Source organism: Pinus tabuliformis, chromosome 4_1, assembly GCF_031772625.1.
Source record: "Pinus tabuliformis cultivar Carrire ecotype Pingquan chromosome 4_1, CPIR1, whole genome shotgun sequence".
NCBI classification, from domain to species: domain Eukaryota; kingdom Viridiplantae; phylum Streptophyta; class Pinopsida; order Pinales; family Pinaceae; genus Pinus; species Pinus tabuliformis.
Window position 1 is genome coordinate 816,747,901 of NC_142303.1, and position 16,726 is coordinate 816,764,626.

Consider the following 16,726-nt stretch of genomic DNA (forward strand, 5'->3'; position numbering starts at 1 on the left):
AGCTATTGCAACACTACTTTCACATGCACGTGTTTTCTATGTGAAAGGTCATCTGTTGGCTTTACCAGGTTGTGTAGTTGCAGTTTGTACAAAGGTGCCTTTACCCAAGAAGAAAGAATGGAAAGAGAGTCCAATGTTGGTATGGAAAATGTGGCTGCAAAATCTAAAGAACCCAAAATGATGACCCCCTTCCATTCTTGAGGAAAAGCGGCAACAAATTCCAATTTGAGAGTTCTGGTGGGAGACAAGTAGCAAAAAGAGAAGCAATTTCACTTGGTCCAATGGACAAAATTTTTCAGAAAGAGAACGAGAAGAGCTTGATCTCACCATCGCCTTTTTTTCTATCAAAACTTCATATCCTTTAATGTTGCACGCTCACCTCTATTTATTGGAATGTGTCGAGCTCTAACTCAAGGGGCTCCATCAGGGTATGTGCCTCCTGGGTCAGAGAAGTTTAGAACCACATTGTTGACGAAGGTCAAAAAAGAGGTGGAAAAAAATCTTGAGAATATTAAAGCATCATGGCCAACATCTGGGGTTAGCATTGTTTTTGATGGATGAACAGATCCAGCATGGCACCCACTCATCAACTTCATGGTGTCTTCCTTGAATGGTCCATTTTTCTTGAAAGCAATGGATGCACTTGGACAATACAAGGATGCACAATATATGGGTTAGTTGTTTATTAAATTTATTGAAGATATAAGTGTTGATTCTTGTGTGCAAATCATTACAAATAATGCACCTGTTTGCAAGGTTGTTGGCATGATTGTGCAAGCTAAATATCCACAAGTGTTTTGGACACCTTGCATTGTCCATTCATTGAACTTAGCACTTTAATCTATTGCTTCTGATGTACTTTGGATTGGTAGCATTATTGAGGATGCATGGCATATCTGCAACTTTGTACAAAATCATACAAATGCCTTCACTATCAACAAGGAGTACATCAATCTATCATTGTTAAAGATTGTGGATACACGGTTTGCCTCTTCATTCATCATGTTGAAGAGGTAGAGGGAGGTCAAGACCACTCTTGGGGCCATCGTTATTTCAGAGTTTTGGTCTTTTTGGAGAAAGACAAATCATGTAGTCTCTAAAGAGTGAAGGACACAGTGTTAGATGATGCTTGGTGGGAAAGGGTAGATCTACTTATTCAAGTCATGGACCCTATCATTTCTTTGCTTTGATTTGCAAATACAAACCAACCCATCCTAGGAGAGGTTTATGAGGAATGGAATTCCATGATTGACTCTATGAGGAGCATTATTTTACAGAGTGAGAGCCCTGACTATGATACGTCATCAGAGGCCTTCTTCATCACCATACAGGATATTCTTGTCAGCAGATAGGACAAGAATTGCACACCTTCACATTGTTTGGCTGCCTCGTTGAACCCAAAATACTACAGCCATGAGTGGCTGAATGGTGGACCTTCCCGCAGATTCCCTCCTCACATGGATGGTGAAACCTCACAGGGGAGGAAAGATGCATTCAAGCGGGTTTTTTAGGATAGAGCATCCCTTGATGAGGTGGAGGATGCCTTTGCAGAGTTTTCCGCTAGCACTGATCGATTTGTAGGCTATGATCTGATTAGAGACAAGGGGGCTAAGAAGCCCTATTCTTGGTGGGAAAATAATGGGGCAACAACCCCTCCTCTACAGCAGTTAGCCATGAAGTTCCTCTCTCAGGTGACTTCATCCTCTTGTTGCAAGAGGAATTGGAGCACATATGGGAATTTGTATAGTTTCAAGAAAAGCAAGCTTGAACAGTCCAGGGGAGAGACAATGGTGTATGTGCACACCAACCTTAAACTTATTTACGGGGGCAGAGGGATGAGAGGTTGAAGGGAAAAAACAAAGATGTGGGATGTCTTTCCTGATGATATGGGTCTAGACAGCAGTGTTGAGTTGGCATTGGCCAACTTGGATCTCAATGATCCAGTGCTAGAGCCTGTCACATTTGATGATGGTGATACTGTAGAGGGGTCATCCTCCACACAAGCAGATGTAGAGATGACTTTGGATACAAGAGGAGGATGCAGCAGAGGAGAGCAATGGTGACCATGATGATGAGTACAGTGATGCTGATTTTGATGATGACTATGAGGATTGATGACTCATGAGTCATGAGCTACCTACTGCCTTGAGGCTTGTATACTTGTAGTTGTTTTGTATTTGTTATTTCTATTTGCCATTGGCATTGCACTACCTATGTAACACATTTTGATTTTGATGACTTAATGAAAAAATACAGTGTCTTTTTACTATCTTGTCTTTCTCCTATTCGATCATTGATGAATTGATTATGTATTATGATTTATCATTTATGTCATAATTGTATTTATATGCATAATGTTACTTTGTAAAACTTACATCTAAATGAAGATCTATGTTTGAAATCAATGAATTTGTATCATGAAAGAGAATTTGTGTAAGAAATACCTAATGTATATATATATTATATGAACATGTCCTATTCCGGGGGGTCAACATGTCCGTATCCGACAATCGAATCCCTGTGTCAGTGGAATCTCGTATCCCCATGTCAGGTGACTTAGCTTGTCATCATATTCTGAAATTTCCATTTGGGCAAGTATTTGTTATTTAAGTTGAGCAATTATTTGTCTAAGCACTGGTCTATATTGATATATTTGAATGAATCATTGAATGTTGCTCATTTATATTTATTTGCTTGTTCATATCACGGGATCAAATCAATTTTTATAAGTTGTTCAGTGTCCACTCATCTTAGTTTCCTACAAACTCACATTTCCTTCATTAACCTTCTTTAAGGACCACCCCCCTTAGCTTTAACTAAGAGAGAACTTTAACGGAGAGAGTTGGGAATAGGTGACAATCGCTTCTCTTAGTTTGCCACCAAGTCACACTGTGGGGTTGAGGATTTTTCCCACACTAAACTAGATGTGCAAGCGAGGCGGCAACACTATCATCCTAAGTCGTTGATGAATACCCCTAGTTAGGCTAGTATCATACTCGATCATGGCATCTCAAGGGACCAAAATGCAAAATGACCAGGCATAATGAGCAATAGTACCCCTAGATTGGCAAATACACTCCCATCACCCTTAATCCACAAAAACCTAGTCAAAGCAGCTATCAGTCTACTCTCCCCAAAATAAGAATCCTAAAAACCAGTCACTTAGCTCAAGGCCAAAATCACCATAATCCCTCCATGGCCTTACAACTCATGTATCATTACATACTTGTAATTATGGCTAAGGCCATATTTGATTTCTGTATCATATACTAATTTTATTGTTAAGGCCAACCTTGTCAAACCTGATATGTAGGCTCAATAATACTCTTGGAGTGTGTGCCCTTGTTATGTGGGCCTCTTAGGAGGATGCCTCACTTGAGTTGTGTGTAAATGCAGAACTCAAGCTCTCATTTTTATTGCCTCATCTTGTGATCTTCTATATCCAATATAGAAAGTGATACAAGCCTCAGGGCACATATATTTTGGTGTTTTCTCTTGTGATTGTATATTTCTCTTGGGAACACTTGCGCATTTCTATTTCCAGTGCACTTGTGCTAGGCTTTTGCATTCTCTATCTAGCACACTAGACCTATTGCTCTCTAGTTCACCTATGAAGAGGTTAATTCAAAATTTGGGTGAGAATTAGTTCCATCAATTCTATTGTCAATCCCAGTAAATCTCCACATCAGAGACAAGGATCTTAGAACCATCCATCCTGAAAATCAACATCAGTGCTTCTTGGAAAAGTTGTAGAAAGGATATATAAATGGAAGCATACTAGCATAGGAGCAAGGTATTTCAGAGAGTGTTCTACCATCTACCTGGCCTTAAAGACTCATTTCTTTTGAACAAATTTGCAAATTTGTGACATTCTTTTAGTCTAGAAAAAGTAAGCAAACAATAAAGGAATGAATTGCTTCAAGGAAGTAATTAGCAAATATAAAATCATAGTGAAGAACATTTCATGTCTAGCAATATACTAGAAGCAGACATAAAATGCAAACATGTTTATGCATGATCAAGTGCTTTCATAATGTTGTTACTTTTAGTTATACCTAACAATAACCTTCCTTAAAGATGGGACAAGGAAAATCAGGATTTGAGTTTTTCTTTCCCAGCTTGCAATTTTGTCATTCCATTCTAGGATATCAGCTAGGTGTGGTGCATTTCTACATTTTTATTAGAAATTTTAACAAAATAATGACAAGCCTTAGATACCTGTATGCCCATTGCCTTCAGATGGTGTTCACTCTGAAGTTCACGCATGCGCCCACTCACAGCAAGAAGTGCTTTAGAAGGAACACAACCTCTATTGACACAAGTACCTCCAATGACATCTCCTTCAATAACTGCAGTTTTCAGACCCTACAAGCAATGCAAGAGCATTTCAGATCAAAATTTTGTTATTCAAAATTGGTAAGGATTCCCACCTTCAACACAAAAGTTTCTCAATTTCTTGCAACTTATTAAGGACCTTTATCAGAAATATATGTGTTTTGTAACTTGTTTTACCAAAGTCAATTTCAGCAAATATTCATTTGACATGTTCAGGTGTATTATACTTCACTACAATGGAAATGTTAGTTTCAAGGAAAAAGCATGTCTTTCTTAATTGAAAATGTTTCCTTTAATTGAGTAAAAGTCAAATAAGTTCACAGTCGAGTCCCAAGCACTAATGTGTCCCCACCTAGTGCCATTGGGAAATATCTCCATGAATTACTGGTGAAAAGTATTAATAATAATCATTAATTAATTATATCAAATTGTATTAGATCTTCTTTAGGATTACTTATAGCTATGAAATAAATCAAGTTATTATTAATTTAACTAAAGATACGTGTAAATTTATTCTTTAGTTAAGTCACCCAGGTTTAGTTAGCAAAATGGTTAGCTAGATTATATACTATAAAAGATTATGAAATACCATGAAGCTTTTAAGTTTTAATGGAAAATAATCTATTTTTTGTTAGAATAGAGCACAGGAGTCCATATTCTAGATATAGATTTGGTGTTATAATGAATAAATTCAACATACTAGTGTTTGTTATTATAAAAAGCACGAATTTTGCTTGTTTCCATGTGACTTAATTTACAAAGAAAGGAAGAATCGGTATGTGCTTCCTTGGGTCACTGCATCAATGAAACATATAGCTACTGATAGGAAGGGATAGCCCTCTATTTGTACCCAAAGAAATACTTTACAAAATAAGGAAGAATGACTCTAGATTTTTATAGGACAAGGCAATCAATTGGCAGACAAGCTTAAAGAATTGCATAAACAAAAATTGATATTAACCTCACAAAATGAATGCGATAAGCAACCCTATATGCACACATCCATCTAATAAAATTCAAAATAGTAATCCAAAAACGAGGTTCAATTCAAGCTCTATGAACTAAAGACAATGATACCAATGTTTTTAAAACCGGAACCGGTGACCGGACCGGTCCACCTAGTGAACCGGTTTACTGACCGAAACCGGTCTAACCGGGACTGGTTTGGTCTAAACGAACAGTTTTAAAAAAATACATTAAATAATTAATTTTTAATGAAACAAAACTATTTTTAAGATGTAAAACCATGATTCCAAGCCAATAGAGACAAAATATGCAAAGTTTGCTCATTTATATACCATGTAAAGGTGAATATATCAAAATGGCACCGAGTACAATACATATCATCGACAAATAGCAAAATACATAAGAAATGAGGCTCTAAATGGCCTATAAAGTCCAAAAACAATGCTGCAAGCTATGAGGCCATTGGCCTACTACAAGTCTACAGTGTACACATGATCAATCATCAAGTTCATCACACTACTAGACACAGGATCATCATCAAGAGCTACATAGACATCATCTGGTTCAGAGTCTGAGGATGCCTCAGCCTGATTTGCAACCTCAGTATCCATGCCACCAATGACAATAGAAGTGGACCTAATGGAAGCACGAGTTTGTCGACCTGCATGACTAGTGCCTTCCATTGGTTCTTTTCCTTTCCTTGATGCCGCCACTGATCCTAGTTCTGATGCCACCACATAATCTGCATCATCCCCCGCTAAAGCCATGTCAATATCAAAATCAGCCTCAAACACAGGTTCTTCAGTCTCCTCTACCCATTCTGATGTTGGATCAATATCGTCCAACACAATGGGATCTAGATCAGGAGTTTTGCTCATCATTTGGAGCTCCGATTGCATCTATTTTTTACCCCCAAACCATAAATTCCTGAAAACCATTAAGTCTGATGATTTTGAGTGAAATCTAAAATTCTAGTTTCTCCATATGAAATCCAATGAGGTCGAAACCACTCTCAAACATCCTGAGTCATTTCATGGTAATGTTAAAAATTTAAGTAAAAGGATGAAAATGAAAATTAAAGGAAATGTCACTTTTACTTGCCATTAATTGCCAACATTGTTAGGGTTGAAACACCCTTAGTTTCCCCAAAACCCCTGAAACACAATGAAAAATATGCTTTTTTAACTTTACGGTGGGCGTGCCTAAAACCGGCCGGTTTAGGACAGAACCGGCCGGTTTTATCTTTTTTAATTTACGGTGGGCGTGCCTAAAACCGGCCGGTTTAGGACAGAACCGGCCGGTTCTGTCCTAAACGGCCGATTTTCACCGGTTAGGGCAAAAAAAATGGCGAAATGGCCTTTCCAACGGGTTTTTTGGCCGGTTTGGACCGACAGCCTTGCTAACCGGCCGGTTAGACCGGTAATCGGTTTTTAAAAACGGTTTTGAAAACACTGAATGATACATGCTTACATCATGGGATCGCAGAGCAAAGCATTTCTTAAAATTAACATGAAACAAACAAAATTAAACCAAACAGTTGAACTATTCCTCTAGTTGAATAATTATGTTAAGCTAGTTTATCTTAACATTAACTTAACTAACTACTAAGGTGGAGAATGGAGCCTTTCAAACTTCTCCACCATCGCAATGAGATATTGTTCCATATGACTATGCTACGATCACTATACACATGGTCCACAATGGGAATTATCATTACAAGATATGGGGACTCCAAACTGGTTGTTGACTAGATTTGTGATCGTGTCGGATTAGTGGCTTCCCATTTAGCACATATATTGCAGGAAAACAAAAATGAAATTGGGAAGCTATTCTGGTTCAGTAGGGAACAACGAATATCGTGGAATTTTGGTATGACCAGGTCTTGGAGGCTGTGGTCATAAATTTCTGGAATGAAGATTGATATCAATGTACAACGTTATTAGTTTTGATTTTGTTTTTTTGACTGTTATGATCCTTTAAGAAAAGGTTTTTTGAAGAACGGGCCATTGAGGCCATCACAATGTATATTTCTATCAAGAAATATAAGGTTCTTTTCAAGGAAAAAAATTCATTACAATATATATCTCAAAGAATGAAAGCATTTATGGGAATATATACTTTATTTTCATCTCATCCAAAATGTATTCACGATGCAACATAATGACCAGTTCGGCAATTAGCACAATGAAAAGGTAAATATCTATGTCCCACTAAGGTTTCTTCTTTTCTTTTTTTTAGGGGGGGTAGGGATGGAATAGGAGCTTTCAAGATGGTTGAAGAACAAGGCCAAATTATAGGGAACATCATATTGGATTACACCCCACAATAAAAATAAAATGGCTATTTTTAATATAAAAATTATAGATCAGAGCTATCAAACATAGCCAAGTTGTAATGACTAATAGCTCATTTACGCAAGAAGATCCAGCATAGGAATGACGGATAATTGAAATCCATAAAGGATAACAATTATATAATTGATAAATGAATTGGTGAGATATCGATACAATGCCTACTAACAATACACTTGTATACATTGACTTCTCAAAAAGGTGAATGGTTGCAACCCTTACGTCATGTCCCTCAATTTATTATTAGTAGTAGTATCATGATGATGATTATGACGATGATGATCTACTGTTTTATTCATATATTTTATAATCATTACATTGCCTCTTCCTTCAAAGATGTTTTGTCCTTGAATCATTTTATGGAAAAAGCTACATCTTTGTTCTAACCTACAATGCCTACTAATGATTCTCAAAACCTGAAGTTGTACACATTGAAGGCACGGGACAATATGAATGATGAAGCGTTAAGTAAATTTGTAGAAATATGAAAGAGTTCCATAATTCAATTTTCGACAACACTATGTGGCGACAACTTCTGTGATTTGGGAGAAGATAAGATTTCACACGTAAGCTTCCTTCCAACTTATTAGGATCATCACTTAGTTTTCTATATTGATATCATCTTCGGTCAACTGGTTGAACAGTACAATCACTACTATAATTAGGGTGACTATAGGGCATCCTTGTATCTTATGTCTTGTTTCTTGGAACATTCATCTTTTGATACTTCTAGCAATTTGCTCGTTGAAATATTTCAATGTAAGCATCTTTCTTATTTTGGATGTCCACTAGATCTACATTGGTTCCTTTTTTTACAATTTGTATTATTAAATCTAATGACTTTTCTATATTGATATCATCTTCGGTCAACTGGTTGAACAGTACAATCACTACTATAATTAGGGTGACTATAGGGCATCCTTGTATCTTATGTCTTGTTTCTTGGAACATTCATCTTTTGATACTTCTAGCAATTTGCTCGTTGAAATATTTCAATGTAAGCATCTTTCTTATTTTGGATGTCCACTAGATCTACATTGGTTCCTTTTTTACAATTTGTATTATTAAATCTAATGACTTCTCTAATTCAACTAGTCGTTTCTTATCAACCAATGCTTCCCTGCTAGTAAGTTGCTCTAGCCTTCCCTGTTGTGGTTTCTTTTCAACCTTTAACTTCTTAACTTACGTAAGATTTTATTATGATTTTGTATATGAGAAATTTCTTCATCATTTTCTAATGAGTTCTTGTCAAGTTTCTTTTTGAAATATTGATTCTCCTGTTGCAATTTTTGAATGTATCGCTTCTCATCCCTTGACTCTTGTTAATTGGAGCAGAGAAGGAAGGGTTTCGCTTGCCTAGGTGCCAAGGCTAGCAGAGGGACCCACAAGACAACCACTTAGCAGAATTATTAATTTAATTAACTATTTCCTAAAGTTGGACTTAGGAAAAAATTAAATTCCTAAAGTCAACTTATGATTTAATCTCAACCCTTCATCAGGTTTTAATCTCAACCATTGAGAGTGTTGGTGGGGCCCAAGTCGAATTATAAGAGGGAATAGGGCGCAGAAGTGGCTAGTTTGATTTTGGCACAAGTGTGTGTGTTATCTCAGCAAAGAAGACTAGGGTTTCAACAGACAACAGAGATTCAGCGACCAAGGAGTGAGAGAGAGAGGGTCGAATAGCCCTAACTCAGTCAGCTTCAGCGCGATCGTACAGTTCGCATGAGGGCACGAAGAGGACAAGTTGCATGTCCGTACAATGTGTATTGGGCACAAGAAGGTCGTACAACAGAGTGAGTGCACAAGAGTGTGTTTGTTTTTCTCTGGGGAGCTGAACAAAGGTTTTCAGTTGTGAAAGGGAAGTGTTCCCTTGCTGTAAATTTTCTAAAGATAACATTTTGCTAAGATAATAGGGAACAGACAATTTGCAAGTTTTCCTTGTAGTTGGGGTTTCTTGGGTATTTTTGGTGTCTTATGTGTTGAAAGTGTTTTGTCTTTAGCTTTATTTAGTTTCAGTGTGCATGCCATAGTTAAAAAACTCAGTGTATTTGTGATTTATGTTCAGAACAGCAGTTTGAATTTTATTTATGGTTACAAACTTACAAAATTACAAATCGAATGTCGGGACTTAAGGAACACTAACATAGTATTAAAGCAGGCCTTAGCACGTGTTTCATCTGCAGGAGTAGGTTCTACTTGTAAGTTGTAGTTGGGGTTTCTTGGGTATTTTTGGTGTCTTATGTGTTGAATGTGTTTTGTCTGCAGCTTTATTTAGTTTCGGTGTGCATGCCATAGTTAAAAAACTCAGTGTATTTGTGATTTATGTTTAGAACAGCAGTTTGAAATTTATTTATGGTTACAAACTTAGAAAATTACAAATCAATTGTCGGGACTTAAGGAAAACTAACATAGTATTAAAGCAGGGCTGTCATTGAAACCAAGCACGGGTTTCATCTGCAGGAGTAGGTTCTACTTTTAGATGAAGTGAGTCCACCAGTTCAACTTTGCCACTAGGGTTTCTAAGCAATGCGAATTGGAAGTATGGCATATCAGGGTCTCAAATTTGAGGATAGGTTGAATGGTGCGTCCAACTTCTGCTCATGGTGTGAAAGGATTGGTGTGGTACTAGAGGAACAAGGAGTGTGGGAGTTCGTGGATAATGTCCCAGTTGCACCCAATGATCCTCAGCAATAGGCTCAACATAATAGGAGAAATGCCAAGGCAAGGAGAATCATCCTAGAAGGAGTCAAAGACCACATTATTCCTCACCCGACCGGAAAGAATACATCCAAAGCTATGTGGATTGTTATCATTGGCCTCTATCAGGGTTCGAGCGAGGCCAGGAGACCAATGTTGAAGGATAAATTGAGGACTAATAGGATGTTCAAGTCAGATTTCGTGGTGTCTTACCTCACCAAGTTTACCCAAGTAAGGGATGAGATGGTTGGTGTGGGTGAGATTGTTACAGATAGAGACCTGGTGAGTTTTGCCCTAATGGGTTTCACCAAGGCTTGGGAAACCTTCACAGACGAGATATGTGCCAAAGAAAAGCTTCCAGACTGGGAGCGATTATGGGGTGACTGTGTCCAAGAAGAGATTCGCAGACAAGCTTAATCTGGGTCTCATGCTAAGACCGAAGATGAAGAGAACTTTGCCCTAGCCAACAAAGGGGGCAAGTCAAAGGGCAAGAAGACCAGTGGTGGTGGTGAGCCGAGCTCCAAGGGCGAAAAGAAGAAGAAAGATCTTAGCAAGATCAAGTGTTTTTCGTGCCACCAGTTTGGGCACTATGCTACTAAGTGCCCTAGTCAGAAGAAAGGGTCCAAGAAGGACCAAGTAGCAGCCTCTACAGAGATAGATGAGTTCTCTTCTCACTTTGAGAAGGAGTTCTCACTTATTGCTTTCATGGCAAGCTCAGTAGCTACCAGTTTATGGTATATACACAGTGGTGCGTCCTATCACATGACAAGAAACAAGAACTACTTCAACAAACTAACAGAGAAGGACATGCAGTTCCATATTGAGATGGGAGATGATGGGAGGTACCGAGCCAAGGGCATTGGTACAGTCAAATTTGAGAGGGAGTCGGGAAACCCTTTGTTTCTCAAAGATGTCCTTTATGTATAGGGCTTAAGAAGAACCTCATTTCAGTTTCCATGTTGAAGGATAAAGGGTAAGAGGTGACCTTCAGACAGAGTAGGGTATTTATAAAACCCTCAAACTCCAAACTGGCCACATTGATTGGGGTTAGACAGAAGAACCTGTACAGATTACAGTTTGAGACAATCGCAGAATTTACTAGCAGAGGGAGTTGTGACTCAAGCAGGGAGCTTGGAGAGTTATGGCATAGGCACATGGGGCATCTGCACCATGGCGCACTAAAAATTCTCAAGGAGATAGCGACAAGGTTGCCATGGTGCAACATAGACCAACATGAGGTGTGCAAGGGTTGCACACTTGGCAAGTATGCTAAAGCCTCTTTTATAGGCAAAGATAACAGGGCCAAGGGCATCTTGGACCTTGTTCATTTATGCATTTGTGGTCTCTTCTCATCAGTATCCCTCATGGGGTACAAGTATTATGTCACCTTCATAGATGATCACTCGAGGAAGACTTGGATATTCTTCATGGAAAAAAGGACGAAATCTCAGGAGTTTAAGGCCTTGGTTGAGAACCAGACTTGCAAGAAAGTAAAGGCACTAAGTTCAGATAACGGTGGGGAGTACACCTCAAGTGCCTTCAAGGAGCTTTGTGCCAAAGAGGGCATTGAGACGGAGTTGACCACACCATATAACCCTCACTAGAACAAGGTGGCAAAGCGCAAGAACAGGGCCATAACTGGAGCGGCCAAAGCCATGTTACATGACATGGGGCTACCCAAGTTTCTTTGGGCTAAGGCATGCAATACAACTGTTTCTTGCAGAACAAGGACCCACATAGTGTTGGGGTGAGTTACACCAAAGGAGGGCTTTATAGGCAATAGACTGGATGTGTCACATTTCTAGATATTTGGTAACCTGGTGTTGCCATGTACCACAGGAGAAAAGAACGAAATTGGAGCCCACAACAGAGAAGGGGGTCTTCTTGGGCAGTAGCGAGACATCCAAGGTGTACAGTGTTAGTTTTTGTGGCACTGAATGGTGTTTTAGTCTCGAAACTTTGTGGAGAGGCTAAAACACTAGAGTTCTCCAAAACCCAGAAATCGTTCTAGGAAATTCCACCTAGAGATAGCTCAATTAAATTAATTGACCATCATTTAAATTCTTCCCAAGTCTAACTTAGGAATACTGGTTAATTAATAGCAATAAATTGAGAAAAGTGAGAATTCTCTAGAAACTCACATGCATCGACTTGGAGATGATCTCAACCATCAATTAAGTTTTAATTGCATTCGTTGAAGTTCCAACTAGAGATTATAAGAAGAGGTCGATGGGTAGATGGAGAAGCACACAAATAGAGAGCTCCCGAGTGGATGTTGCTCAAATAAGTTTCCCCTCCTAGATAAGTATTTTCTACATGTGATTTACCCCGAAACTCTTCTTTATAAATCTTATACTTGTCAGAAATTTAAAGGAACTCGTAGCAAGGAACAAGGCAGAGTTGGCAAGAGACTTTAAAATAAAGGACATCAACTAGATGCACTTTTTTTTGGGTGTATAGGCTTGGAAACGTCAGGTGACATTTTCCTTAGATAGGATAAAAAATGCAATCGAGTTTCTGAAGAGACTTCAGACAATGGACTGTAAGCCCATGGCTACTCCTATTGTAGCAAATCTAAAATCTTTTGTTATTTTAGTTTGGATTTGATTGATCCATCTATGTCTAAGCAATTGATGGACCCCTCATGTATCTGGTAAACACCAAGCCTGACATGTGTTTTGCGATCAGCACCTTGAATCAATACATGGTGGAGTCTGGGCAAGTTTATTGGTTTGCTGCCAAAAACATGCTCTGATATTTGAAGGGTACAAAGAATTTTGGTCTAGGGTATGTTGGTGATGGAGAGTTGGTGCTACATGGGTTTATAAATTCCCATTGGACAGGTAATGCTAGTGATAAGAGGAGCACTTCAGGGTGTTGTTTTAGTTTGGGTTCATGTATGGTTTCCTAGTTCAGCAATAAGCAGACTTCAGTAGCAGTCAGTTCAGCAAAGGCAGAGTATATGGCAACCAATCCTACTAGTTTTGAAGCCATCTGACTTGCAAGTTATCAAAAAGTTGACAGATCAGACGTTGGACACTATTGTGATTTACTACAACCATCAGAGTTATATCAAACTCCTAGAGAATCTAATGTTTCATGATCAGTCCAAATATATTGAGATAAAGCACCAGTTCATCAAAGACAGGGTTCAGAAGTGAGCAAAGGTTATTCAGTACATTCCTGCAGATATCTTGACTAAGCCCCTGGCAAAGGGGAAGTTTGAGATGTTTGGGGACTTTCTTGGTGTGGTGGAGAACACTTTCCTTACTAAGGGGGAGTGTTAGTGTACATGTGTAGCTCGAACTGTGTTCCAACTACAAGGTTTCTTTCCTGTCTTGGCAGATCTGTCCATATAGTGGTCCATATAGATTTACTCAGCCAAAAAATGCCTCCTCTATAGCAACCATATAAGCATTTAAGAGGGATGCTCTCGTACTCATGGAAGAGAGAGAAAGATAGGGGCACATAGACGCCAAAAGCATGCATGTGCCACCTTCAGTCTATTTTCTGTTTTACATGTTTTTCTAATTTCGACAGTTAGTTCTATTTTAAGTTTTGCTTTAATTAATTTGCATGTACAAAGAATGAGGGCACAATTCCCTAGCTAGACTGGACGCTCTTGCATGACGAGTTTCTAGCTAAAGATAAGGGCACAGGTCTATAAGAGGTCACTCCTTAAATTGGCACAGTTATCCGCACAACCAGTGTGCTCTAGGTTTAGGGTTTTAGAATTCCAGCTAGAGCATTGTTGTGCATGTGTCTACATTGTTGTGCTCTTGCATGACGAGCTTCTAGCTAAAAATAAGGGCACAGGTCTATAAGAAGTCACTCCTTAAATTGGCACAGTTATCCGCACAACCAGTGTGCTCTAGGTTTAGGATTTTAGAATACCAGTTAGAGCATTGTTGTGCATGTGTCTACATTCATTATATCTCGCTTCTTTCCTAGTCTATGTGGAGAAGCAGGGGCATACCTCTTTGAATATCGAGAGTTTTGGTTTTTGAGCTGTAGTTTTCGCCTCTGTAATCAGAATTAATAATAAAAAAACATATGATGTTTTAAGTGTCAAGTTCAGTGCGTTTACAGTTTACTTTACAGCAGCATGTGTTTGTAGGTTCGCGTATTCCCTAGCATAAATTTTGATTGGAGTTTTCAGCATTAACGATCTATAGACTGTAGGTTAATTTTTTAGTACTGAATCTGCTCACCATGATCTGATTTTTGACAAACTAACCTTCAAAACTCTGCAAAAGAGAGGTGGTCTCCTTCTAACAATGACATATATTGCATGTGTTGCCAAGAAGCATAAACCAGTTTCAATCATTTCGCTCAAAATTCTCATCTTTTATTCATATTCAGGAAAATAACTTCCCCCTATAGTGATGTACTTAAGTGCTTGCTCTCACAAATTGAAGAAACATATTCTTGTTTGGATCCAATGATTGGCAAATTATTTTACGAGTTGAGATTAGGAACTGCAATTAGAAGATTTATGGATCAGAAATTACATTTATAGCTTATTTGTGGTACTAATTGCATCAAGAGACACATTCTATACTCAATATGGAGATGTGAAATATCTATCCCTAATATTGATGTGGATCAGAAAAGAATAGTTAAAAGAATAATTAACAAATCTATATATATCATTCTAGATTCATCATAACCCAAGATCTATCAAGCATTAAGAGAACAAATCCCCCAAGGTGCAAGAAAGCTTCTTACACACGCTCAACACTTATAGATCAAGGTTAAGATGCTCAACACTTATAGATCAAGGTTAAGATGGATCAGTGTAAAAAATATATAGTAGAGAATGACCCCATATCTACTAATGTAAAATAGCACTACAACGTTTATTCTTCTCTTAAAGTAGCCAATGACCTATATCCAGCATTGGATTTGCATTTCTCATTGTAATTTATCTGCAAATATTTAAACCTTCCAGAGTAGAACACAACTCCAGGCAACTTTATCATAGAAACAATTAAAAGAACAGCTGCAAACATCATGCAATGAAGACTGCCAGCAGGCAGTGATAGTCATTACCTAAAATAGTCGAGTACGCATGCATTTATTAATCATTAACCGATTTTACAAGCTGACGATCTGAAGAAAGTGTTAAGCAGATTCAGCCAAAGATCTGCTGCTATGTAAAACTTAGTGTGAATACATAAAATGAAAAACTTTAAATTTCTTGAGCTGACTCTGGAAATTAAAAAATAAGAATAAAATCACACCAATGAACGACTTTCAATTTAAATTGCTGTCCTGCTTACGCTGGATCTGGAAAATAAATAGATATTAAAGAATACGAGTAGTGCCTTATCAAAGAATACTCTCTTTAAAAATTGCAGTAATTTCGACAAAAAGGCAAGGGTACCTTTTCGACCGCATGAAGAGCAGCTCCATGGCCACCAACGCCGGCTCCGATGATAATCAAATCGTAGTCGAACGCCGTGACGTGGCTTCCGTTATCTGAAGCCGAAGCCATCACTCTATATCCCTGCAATCCTGGCCTTCCCGTTGGCCGGGCAGCCAACGCCGCTCTTCTGAAGCATCGCTCGGCAGGTACTCCGAAGATTTCCTTGCGCAGACCGCAGAAGGAGAGACGAGAAGGCCCGCCACCATTGCAGACCCCACGGTTGTCAGCCCTGGGAGACTTCGAAGGAGCAAAGGAGTACGAAGTCACTGCACATTGCGCGGCCTGCATGACTACCGAGTTTCGAAGCCGTGGACTGAGAGTTGCAAGATATTCGTTGCAGAGGATTTAGGGAAAATTCGTTTTTTTATAGAGGTGAATGATGGAACTTCTTGTATTGACAGGGATGGCAATCCACAAGCTCCGATTGCGACTCCTAGTGGACTTCTTTTGTGGAAGATACAAGCGCGTTATGCTGTGAGAGAGATGGAGTGTGCCTCGAGAGCTCCGCTGGGCAACGGTGCTGACGAAGTAGCAGATAACCTGCCCGCTAGTTTGTCTGTTTGGCCGGTCATCAATTTGGTGTTGGCTTGATATTTTGATTTTTATGTTCATGACATTTATTGTTACCTGTCCCATTTAAAGTGTGGCTTCCTGGCATCAAATTTAACCGCAAAAGTTTGGCGACGAGTAATGTTATAAGGGGTAGGTCATGTCCTCGACGGAAAATGAACTCCAGACATGTTTAAAAAAATATAAGATTTTTAATTCATCAGCGGCGGAGGAAACTCGTCATGTGGATCAAAATATCAATAATAAGTACAAAATCAAATTATGAATTCGAGGGGATTCCAGTCGTCGACAGTTATAAATTTATATCAATATTATGAACAGCCAACTACTTTCTCATATTTGTTGAGTTTAGTTGAACAGTCTCAACTACTCCCTAGTG

The 16,726-nt window shown here is 38.6% G+C and overlaps 1 protein-coding gene across 1 annotated transcript in view; it reads right to left on the reverse strand.

Annotated features, from left to right (window-relative positions):
- LOC149178737 (dihydrolipoyl dehydrogenase 2, chloroplastic-like) overlaps nt 1-16,363 on the reverse strand; it is a 174,536-nt gene extending 158,173 nt beyond the window's left edge. Inside the window, exons 1-2 of the mRNA XM_089422222.1 lie at nt 15,736-16,363; nt 4,219-4,365 (exon numbers count right to left, since the gene is read on the reverse strand). Of these exons, the coding sequence (XP_089278348.1) occupies nt 4,219-4,365; nt 15,736-16,065 (477 nt within the window). The 5' untranslated portion in view covers nt 16,066-16,363. The remainder of the gene's footprint in view (nt 1-4,218; nt 4,366-15,735) is intronic.
- Between the last annotated feature and the right edge of the window lie 363 nt (nt 16,364-16,726).